This window comes from Notothenia rossii (assembly GCF_949606895.1).
Source record: "Notothenia rossii genome assembly, chromosome: 4".
Lineage (NCBI taxonomy): Eukaryota > Metazoa > Chordata > Actinopteri > Perciformes > Nototheniidae > Notothenia > Notothenia rossii.
This window is the reverse complement of record NC_136902.1, coordinates 11,145,327-11,156,175: the sequence shown is the minus strand read 5'-3', so window position 1 is coordinate 11,156,175 and position 10,849 is coordinate 11,145,327. Positions and strand designations below refer to the sequence as shown.

At 41.3% G+C, this 10,849-nt stretch overlaps 1 protein-coding gene and 1 long non-coding RNA gene across 2 annotated transcripts in view; one reads left to right on the top strand and one right to left on the bottom strand.

The window, feature by feature from the left end:
* LOC307037344 overlaps positions 1-10,849 on the top strand; it is a 147,485-nt gene that overhangs the window by 48,657 nt on the left and 87,979 nt on the right. The window lies entirely within an intron of this gene.
* Positions 7,816-9,796, bottom strand: LOC307038357 (galactose-specific lectin nattectin-like). The gene is made up of 7 exons (XM_079679751.1): positions 9,738-9,796; positions 9,461-9,526; positions 9,297-9,315; positions 9,047-9,135; positions 8,822-8,956; positions 8,289-8,400; positions 7,816-8,109 (listed from the first exon to the last, which is right to left on the bottom strand). Exons 2-7 carry the CDS (start codon positions 9,524-9,526, stop codon positions 8,039-8,041), a joined length of 492 nt encoding a protein of 163 aa, XP_079535877.1. The 5' UTR covers positions 9,738-9,796; the 3' UTR covers positions 7,816-8,038.

The window sequence follows — 10,849 nt, the reverse complement described above, 5'->3', positions numbered from 1 at the left end:
AGACATCCTTCAGGATGGCAGTGGGGACACTGTCAAGAGGCCAGGTTGAAGGTTTCATGGTGGCAACAATCTTTGTAAGGGAGGGTAGTGTGATGGGTTGAAAGCAGTCCAGTTTCGAAGAACAGACTAGCAAGATGGCTAGGTCACGGCTGGGGGGGAATGATGTTCAATCTAATATCCTCAACCTTGCTATTGAAGAAATCTAAAAAGTATTAACACTTAGCAGGAGACATGTCTAAGCTGGTACTGGGGGCGTTGCGGATGACAGAGTTAATAGTACTGAATACCATTAACTTGATATTTTAGGAGTTGTTTGAAATTAGATTGGAAAAGTATTTTACTCTCGCAGCCTTAACTGCTCCCTTGTATTTGAGAAGATTGTTTCTTAAAATGTCAAAGGAAACTTGAAGCTTATCACACTTCGACTTCCGTTTTGATTTCTGCACTCCCTCCTTAGGGCTCTGGTGTCATTAAGCCAGGGCAGACCTTTTAAGGGGAAACAAAGAATTCTGAATTATCCACTCCTCTTTGCCTCCAAAAACAACTTAAACTTTGTTTAATTGAAGAAAGTTCTCACACATCATGTCATTAACTTGCTCAATGCATTTAATAGGAGCATAGTCCCCTGGTGAATTGGTTATATACATTGGTGTGTGATCTGCATAGCTATGGTAACTTATTGTATTGTTTTCCTTTATCTGAGCCAGTGGAAACATGCAGATGAGAAAGATAAGAGGTACATGTCTGATATGTGTATTATGTATTGTAAAGCGCTTTGAGCATTCGGAAAAAGAGCTAAAATAAATGTAATGAATAATTATTATTTTTATGTCATATCTTTCCACTCAGATTATGTAGTTACCTATAGAAATAAAGTTGATCATGTCCTTAAAGTAGGATTTCATTAAAAACTGGGCAATAAAATCCAACCCAGTTTTCTAGTCCGAAATTGAGACATTGAGAAAACTGAAATCATCTAAAAATATTGAAAAGACTGAGTATTATGGGATTTAGAACAGGTTTAAGATTTTGGAGACCCTCTAAACTTTGGGTCATGATGTCACACACTCTAGCTCTATTGATTCTGGAAAACCAGTCCATCTATCAAAAAACCTTTTTAGTCCAATAAAGTTGAGTCTGGATTGCCATTTTAACTTTGAATATTTTCTCCGAGTCATTATGACCTCAAAGTAAGGTGATGTTGCATATATTAATATTTCTTATTCATTCCTTTGGGTAACAAGTGTGTTTTTTTTGCAACTTAATCCACCTTCTTTTAATTGCAAAAATAATCTTTTTTAAAAAGTGTTTTTAAAGCTCACACATTTTCAGCCTGGCACACAATTTCAAATGTAACATGGCACTTTTTAACAAAGCACTGCACATGGTTCTCTAAGACACATTAATCTGACATGAAGTCATTTGTTTGCCATTTTAAAACAACCATTAAAAATGGCTCACAAAAGGAAAAGGATGATTAGAAATAGGCCTGTAATTAGTTAAATCAGAGAGCAGAGGTTTGACCAAAGCTGTTTTAAAAGGCAGAGTGGAAAATACCGAATTGCAGAGACATGTTGATTCATCTTTTTGTTACTTGAGACGGGCAAGCAGCAAGATTCCAAACACAAGACGGCATCATGTCACCACACCTTTATTGATTTAGATTATTTTACCTGGGCTAACATCAACACTGGTATTGTTTTACATTGTGAGTCTGTCAACCTGAGAAATGTAAACCTGTGACACTTCTGTCTAAACTACCACAAAGGGGGTTTTAAGAACTGTGCCAGGTGTGTACAATAAAGCAGACAGATATTGTCACTGCGATAGCATTGCCACTGTGCAAGAAGCACTGACAGAGCTTTACAAATGTGTATTTGAAATAAAAATAAAGGCTTAGTTTAAGGATCACCATTGCCCATGTTCCACACTTGCACCCCTCGCCAATTGTTGCATCTCAGCTGGTTCGATCCCATGCAAGATTAATTTATTATAATTTAAATCTTAACATTTGTTACATATTGTTTTTTATACTACATAACCTCAGATTCATGGGTCACAGCCTTGGTTGGTATTATTTGTATATGTATTATATTAACTTGGATTATAAAAACAAGGTACACCTAAACAAACAACAGTGTTTGTTTGGCCGGGAATTCCCAGAGCTCATCTGCTGCACGCTTCATTAAAGCGTATGCCAGAAAAAGACACAAAAAACGGCATGACATCAAATGAACTGGCTTTAAATAAACATTAATGCCACTTTGGTTTCTGTTAGTTGGAGCATTAGTTGCATGGAAACTAATATGCGCAGAGGAACACGTTGTTATAGGACAGTTTATTTAAACATTTGTAATGTGGGTAGGGTAGACTCAGTTCCTTAGAGTAAAATAGCACTCGGCTAGAGGTAAAGTCCGGTGGAATTCGTATGTAAGCACCCCCTTGGTTTGTTTGGGTTGATGTGAACGCAGTCCGAGACCTCTGAAGTGAACTAAACAACTGGACTCTGGTCCGCTTAAAGGAGGTGGTATTGAACAGCATTTCTGTGCACATCACTTGTGTTTAAAATGTATAGTTCGTTTGAGTTTTGCCTGTGTGAACGCAAACCGAACCTTCTGAAAAATGAAACAATGTAACAAACTGTCATCTGGTGCTCACAATAAAAGCGGACTATTAGGTATGAATGCAACCTAAGTATTGGGGGGATAGCTGTCTGGCTCGGTTATGGGATGTACCCCTGACACCAGGCGAGAGGTCCCGGCTTAAGATCCCGGACGAGTCCCCATTTGTTACAAGCTGGCCTCTCAGGGCCAGCCATGGCATAGGCAGTATAGGCGGATGCTAAGGGCGCATCCATCCATAGGGGGTGCCGTAAATAGGGGCTAAATGGTCAGGTTCCTTCATACCTAAAATGTATTTTAATCCACCACTGTCCCTCTAGAACACATGTGTCAAACTCAAGGCTCGGGGGCCAGATCAGGCCCTTGGTGGATTTAATTTCGGCCCGCAGGATAATGTTTAATTTCTATTAGATCTGGCCCGCCGGTATATTGCACGCACGCCTTAACTCAATCCTGAGGATTTCCTCAGCTCAGAGCCTGACCCCAAAAATTGATAAACTTGCAGATGAGATGCCAAGTATCTGGCTTAAACTAGCATCACAGAGCAGCAAACTGAGTTTTATTTCGTCCCTACTGACCACCAGAGGCGGTGCTTTAGCACTGGATATGTCCATCGCACGCATGCGCAGTTCGAGTACCTAATAACAACAAAGTCACCAGTGACCCACATGACGACGGCTACATAGGCCGGTGTCATTAGCGGGTCGGCTCCTTTTCATCTTCCCGCTTCGCGAGAGTACCGTGGTTGCATTTTTGTAACCTACAAGCGTTCGTTGGAACGTTAGATCTAAGGATTTCCCCGCTTACAGCCGGCTGCGTGCAGTTTTGGGACTATTAGTAGGGGCTACCCGTCCCCCAGGAGCTGTGGCCGGCTACGCGGAAAACTTCGACGGAGAGGTTGGTGTCGGCTTGGTCGGTGATGGCAGTGTTTTCGCCCCCGCTCCTTGTGAGCGTGTTGCCCGATTGTTAGCAGTAACCGCCCGGCTAAACTGTCCTGGGGCCGTATTCACAAAGCATTTTATCTCACCACTAGGAGTGCTCCTAACTCGCGCTAAAACATTTTACGTAGGAGTTTTTTCTTAAAAGTTATTCACAAAGCCGCTGAGACTTACTCATACTAAGGATAAATCACTAAGAGTGAACTAAGAGTGACGCGCCGTTGCTATGGATTACTTCGATTCTCGTGCATGAGTTTAGAAGCGGTCAGTACGGGGATTGGTTGTTCAGAGCAGGCGGTCTCGCTGAAACTCATCCGCAACATCCCACAAACGAGCCCACTAAATCACCGAAAAACAAGGAAATAGCCTAGGCTAGAAATGTATTCCTATCAAATAGTTATGGACAGTGCAGTTAGCAGAATACACGCATGATGACAAGTTTGTGCAGACCACGATAATGACGTTGTATATGCACGTTAAAGAGAGAGAGCAAACAATAAAAATACGTAAATTGCATTAAATCAAGGAGGCAATTAAAAGCACCCTGCAAACTATTATCCAATGAGCATATTTCCAGCACTTAAACACTTTCAATAACAGCCCATACCGCCGTTCAAGTCCCCCTATCATGATGAATGAAAACAATCTGCGTGTTGATGGAATGTACTTTCTTTCTATTGACGAACACGTCCTCATCTTTTGATGGCGCAATTATTTTTATGTGCGTCCCGTCAATAGCACCGACCACACCGGGCATACCTGCAATTGCCATGGAGTTGGCTTTGATCCTGTGTAGTTGTTGATTGTCCAAAGGAAACCGGATAAACTGTTGGATGATATGTGGTCCAGAGAGCGCGTTGATGGTTTGGTTTATGGCACGGCTGACTGATGGTTGCGATATTCCTAAATCGTCGGCATTGCAAAGTTGCATTTTCCCTGTTGCTAAATATCGTAGTGTTGCCAAACATTTTATTTCCGGACTAATTGGGTTATTCCTGTTAGTCGGGGATGTTATTGCATCCCGCACTAATTCCACAACAAGTTTGATACCCTCACGATTTTGCCTATATCTCTTGATCAATTCACAGTCTTCCATTGTCTCCAAAACATTTCGTCTCGCAGCCATTTTCAGATTCTTTGTGAATAGGTCTTACTGAGTTAGGAGTCCTCTCGAGGACTTTTAAGCTCTCCTAAACTTAGGTGCTACTTTTAGGCCTAAAATACTTTGTGAATTGCTCTTAGTGAATACAATTAGGAGTCCTACATTTAAGACTGACACGCCCATTATGTTTAGGAGTTTCTCCTAAATTCGCCAGTTAGGAGCTACTTTTAGCCCTAAGATCCTTTGTGAATACGGCCCCAGTTCTTTATTTTATTTTTATTTCAGCTAGGTGAAGGCAGAGCTCTCGCTCCTGCTCTCGCTCCTGCTCTCGCTCCTGCTCCCTTTGCTGGTAACGTGGGTGTAGGACATTTACATCCCTTTTTGTGTTCGGCAAGTAGGAGCATTGCTCTACTCTTCCCGTTCAGCAGGTAGCTGGTGAACGCTGTGACCTCGCACACGCTCCCGGTTACCCTGCATCTAGCCACCTAAATAATGGCTCATTCATGTAGCGCCTGTATAGCTCCTCTGGAGCCCGAGGACGGCCATGACCGCTGCCCCTCTTGCCTTGGTCTTGAGCATTTGAGGGAGGGTCTCACACAGAAGGCCTGATGCCAGGTGCCCTCGGCCTCAGTGCAGGGTCACACGAACTGCTCTGTAAGGCCTACGACCCAGCGGCACACATGGGTCGTATCGGGAACTCCCTCTCTCATTTAATGCTGGTCGTTTCCAACTCTCTGCGGCAGGCTCCGGCTCCGACTCTTTTGCTGGGCCTCATTGATGCATCACTGCAGGCCTTTGCTTTAATGACTGGGGAACTGGGGCGAGTTATTTCCTTCCTGGTGCAGACTCACCGCCAGGTATGGCTGGCGCAGTCTCCTCTGACGGAGACATGTAGGGGAGTCCTCCGTAGTGTGCCAGTCGAGCCAGGGGAGCTGTTTGGGGCAGCTCCCTTGGTGGCAGTGCTGCCCAAGCTAGGCAGACTAGGCAGCAGCTCTCGGGTCTTCATAGGCCTGTGCCCACTCCCAGCAGGCCCAGGGAGCCTCTAGCAGACACACTCAGCCACCAGCTTACAGTGGTGGTTTGCGGAGGTCCCAGCGGCCCACTCAACCAGCCGATCTTCTAGGCAGCCTCGTACCTCAGCGCCTTACCGGCGCCCCCCAAGGGGCTCCAAAGGCCAAGGGGCGGGGCCCTGAAGCCCCGGGGCCGGTCGTCGGCTGCTTTTCCCAGCAGCAGCTCAGCTACTGGGCTGCCTGCACTTCCGACCCCTGGGTAGTTTCCACCCTAACCCGGGGATACGAATTGCAGTTCCAACACCGGCCCCTAGCCTTCGGCCGGGTCAGAATGACAGTTGTCAGCGTCCCGGCGAAGGCCTTAGCTCTGGCCCAAGAGTGAGGATTACAACAACAAGAAGATAATTGTTTGAGATGTTTGGTTCCAACTGCTGTGTCGTGTGAGATGAATAAAAGCTGAGCGGATGGTTTCTGCATGTGTGGTTCCCAACGGGAATCATGGAGGAGGAATTGGGATGGTGTGGGGGGGCTTTGCTGGTGTCACTGTTGGTGATTTATTCAGAATTCAAGGCATACTTAACCAGCATGGCTACCACAGCATTCTGCAGTAGCCAGCTAAATATAAATCATATTCTGGATTTTTTTATAACACTTTTTTGTTTACTACATAATTCCATATGTTATTTTATGGTGTTGATGTCTTCAGTATAAATCTACAATGTAGAACAAATTAAAATAAATTAAAAACCTTGTGTGTCCAAACTTGAGACTGGTAGTGTATATTAGAATATCTTTACTACTCATATCTGTATACATTCAGATATTCAGCTGTCCAGTGTTTTACCTCATGTTATAGATCTTATTTCTATCAAAAAGGTTACTTCTATAATTACTCTTATATTTATTCTTATAATCCCTGTACGAACTCTGTACCGACCTTTGTTTCACTCTTATTCTTTTGATGCTTTAACACGTGCATTTCCCTATGGGTTTCAAAAATGTTTTTTTCTTTTTTTACCTGCGGACAGTTCAGCCTTCATGCATCCAGAATGTTCTACTGTCCACAAATATAAACATAATGCTCAAAAAGTATAGAGAGGTGAAGTCCCACCCTTTCCGGGGGACCTCCATGGGACCTTATTTCGAAAAAAGTATGCATTGAAGTCTATGGAGAGAGAACGATTATCTTTCGATCCCGTTTGAATTGTGCCACGAATTACACAGATGATGTTTGTCAATTTAAAAGATAGTTTTGCAAGTCAAAAAAATTAAAATGTGTCGTAAAAATGTGAAGTAACACTTTTTTTTGTGTGAAACCGCTCAATGAACTCTCCCGTCTTGCACAACACACCAAGTCGGCCGTCACGTTGGCACATTTCACTTCTTTCTTTCAGAATGAGGCGAAAAGTATTAAAAAAGGTGAAAATCCCTCCAAGTCTGGGCATGTTGAGAGCTGTACATACAGAAAAGGGGAGTTAGAGCCAGCATGCTCTAACTCCCCGTAAGAGCCAGCATGCAGGACCGGGATTCTGGGATTTGTAGTCTTTCTAGTTGCGTATTTTTCATAGTCTTATATTTCAACAGTTTTACGACAAACTGTGACTTTTTTGACATGGAAATGATTTTTTTAAGATTGACAAACATCATATGTGTAATTCGTTGCACATATCAAACGGGGTCGAAAGATAATCTTTCTCTCTCCATTGCCTTCAATACATAATTTTTCCGAAATAAGGTCCCATGGGTCGGAGGCAGATGGGCGGGACTTCACCTCTCTATTGCATGGCGTTAATGATGATGTAGTATGATATGTAAATGTTTTGGCCACAGCTGATGTGAAATTGACAGAACTTTTTTCTGAATATTGGAATGACTGGACATGGTCCTTCAGTATAGTCAGAGCCTCCTTAGCAATGTTCTACTATTTAAAAAAATAACAGACGTTATTGTCGAAATTGACCGATAAGAATAAAGTATTAAACTAAGCTGTGAAATAAGGAGACTGTAATGTCTCTCATTGTAGTGAGTGGAAATGAACAATATTTCCCAATTACTTTGAAGGTTCTCAAATAATGAGAAAACGATCAAATAACAGGACCATCACCAGTTTATGAAAAATGTAGAAAACAAGAAATAAAGAAACATTGAGCTTTCAGTTATGCTTTAATTGATTGGATTGCTGGTCAGCTTTAGCATCATAGTACAGAGAGAGAAATACATGTTCCGGACAGACTGGTGTTAAACCGAAATATTGCTTAGCAGGATGAATCAGTTTATTGATTAAATATTAAAGTGAATCAGAAGTGTCGATAAATCTTCAAAACAGTGATGTTATCGAGGCCTGACATCCTGCTAGAAGTGACATCATCATTCCAGGGAGGAGGAGCAGACAAAAGTTCGCCCGTATTCACAATATGCGTCGTTGACATAGTTTCTACCTGTAGACAAAGAAAACACAAAACGTAATAGATTTATATGATGAATATAATAAAACACAAGCAAAGATGTATTGTAACGTCATTTTTTTAGTAAGCACTTTAAAAGGAATGATTAGCTTTATTTGATAATTCTCCTTAACATATTTTACGATGAATAAATCGGACAACACATTTTTTACCTCCATAGTTAATCTCCATACAGTGTTCCTTTCCTCCACGGTTGTTTGGCTCCCCGCTGCCCCAGCTTCCGAAGCTAAACTTAGAGCCATCGCTCCACAGCCACACTCCCTCCTGAGAGAAAAAACATTACAACAAATTTTCTGACTGATGTCTTCCTCTCAGGCTGAATAAACCAAAGGACAAGATAGCCTGTATGTAGCCTGAGATGCAAAACCCAGGGTAAAAAAGCTCTCATTTTGGTTTGGTTGGTAAGTGACATGCCCCCACTTTATTATCAGCAGTCTGCCTGAAGTTTTGAGATTAAAAAAGGTGGCTTATTGTCGGTTTCCCAAGCTTTATGTTGTAAAAGTATTTCTTATAATGGAGTTTACAGGCAGAATTAAGTCAATAATCTCAGGGTGGTAGTCAAATGTTCACAAAGCCATTTCAAGCCATTGTTTATTTAAATATACAAAGCAGCAGAGATTGGAGTAAAATAACATTGTTGCAGTGCTTATGTTTGATACAACAACATGATACATAAATCACTCACCCGAACAGCATCATGGCCTCCAACCCAAACTTGTAGATCTCTCTTTGTAGCTGTTTTCACGAACTGTCGGAGTTGGTTGTAGTCGTGGGTCGATTGGATAGAAGCCAGATTCCCTCCGATGGCAATGCAATGTCTCTATGGTGGGGAAACAAAGTCAGTCGTTTTTGAGAATATGCCAAACAATATATGTGCCAGTTAATGCAATATTGTTGTCATTTTTAGTACCTCAGCAGTATACCAGTTATATGCATAAGGCCTGTAGATGAAACAGCGAGAGCCATACTTAGTCCAACCAGGAGGGCAGCTCTCACAATCTGGAATTGTCATGAAATGAATACTTAATTAATTGAGGGAGCAACAGAAGCAATAAATGCAGTATACAGATGATGTCCAATAGGATGCCATCTTAATTTGGCTGCACTCAAAAAATGGTTGGATGCTGTATTTTGACTCTAATATTAAAATAACAACCAACCTTTTTCCTCAGCTTTTGCCTGTGGGTGTAAAGAACACATTATTAGGAATGACCAGGTTATGATTCATATTTGAGCCATTGAACAATGATCATAATAAATATAGTCTATTATTTTGTATTAATTACTGTATTTTCTTTAGCTACGCATAACAAACATTACTTACCTCTGCGTCCATCCACAGTCCACTGGTCACACAGAGGAGCACGATGCAGTACACAACAGATGCCATCTATATAAGAATCAGGCATTTTAAGTTTTATATTTTACAATAACTTAAACTTAAAGTAAATTTAACTTTTTTTTACCAGAGTTCCCCTTGCAGCGGTCACAACTTCATAAAGTTGAATTTAATTTGTATCCTTAATTCATTGTATACAAGGTGTAGAGTCTAGCTTTTACATTTTTGATTCTTAAAACAAACTAAAGAACTAAACCCTTACCTTGCTGTGATGATCAGATGAAGTAGTACTTGCAGCTGCAGCAGGTGAGTCGTGATAGTCATGGAAGGGTTAGGGTTCTTTATATACCTTGTCTAGACGGTATACACTTACACTTGATTGTCATAAGACACAACAAATTACATATTGACACATCCTTGATGAAATATTAGACTGTTTGATCAGAAATATTAGACTGTTTGATCAGAAATATTAGTTCATTTTTTGGACCAGGTTATTTGTTTTGCTGTAGCTACAGTAAATTAAACTGTCCAAGGCAAGGCTATTATTTAGATAGCTTGTTTCAACACAGACAAAAACACGAGGAGCATTAAGATAAACTGCAGCAGAAACACATTATAAAATGACATTTAAATATAATTAAAAACAGTCATGAAAGAGCCAAGTGATTCAAATAAAAATATAACCAGCCTAAATAAAATAATACAACTATACAATCCAAAAATAAAAATAACAATTGAGTTTAAGATATTTCATGAAAAGCAGTGGCAACAAATAATAGTCTTCAGTCTGGATTTTAAAAGAAGTGAGAGTTTCAGCTGACCTTATTTACAAAGCACATTTAAAAATAAATAATTAAAAGAAACACTGGTGTAAACATTAATACACACAGCTCATACAAATGCATAGGCATAGGCACTATCAGCCAACGAGGGAGTCAAACGCTAGGGAATAAAAGTATGTTTTAGCCTGGATTTAAAGCAGTCAATGGAGGGGTCCAATCTGATAGGGAGGGGGATGCTGCTCACAGTCTTGTGGCTTCAAAAGAAAAGGCACGGTCGCCCCTGAGTTTACATTTGGAGCGTGGGACAACCTAGAGCCCGATGTTAGCCGACCTGAGGAACCTGGGGCTAGAATACGGGTTTAAGAGGTCTACAACATAGAAATGACCCTGCCCATTTAAGGCTTTATACAAAAAACTGAGAAGTTTAACTGTTTGTCAAACTTAAAGGCAGATTCAAATATCACAAAGGTTTTTGACATGGGGTTTGAAAAGGGGCTGACAGGTTTCCAAGACTGTGGGTAAATGCTTTGAATGAGTCAGGGGGGCCGAAAAGGACGACTTGCTTTCATTTAGCTGCAAGAAGTTTTGT

What these genes read in the sequence shown, in the direction of transcription:
- LOC307038357 (XM_079679751.1), bottom strand. Translation starts at nt 9,526, where the DNA reads ATGGCATCTGTTGTGTACTGCATCGTGCTCCTCTGTGTGACCAGTGGA. An exon ending in ATAACTGGTATACTGCTGAG is followed by an intron (nt 8,957 to 9,046) that starts GTACTAAAAATG and finishes TCCCCACCATAG; the next exon opens with AGACATTGCATTGCCATCGG. An exon ending in GAGGCCATGATGCTGTTCGG is followed by an intron (nt 8,401 to 8,821) that starts GTGAGTGATTTA and finishes TTTTTCTCTCAG; the next exon opens with GAGGGAGTGTGGCTGTGGAG.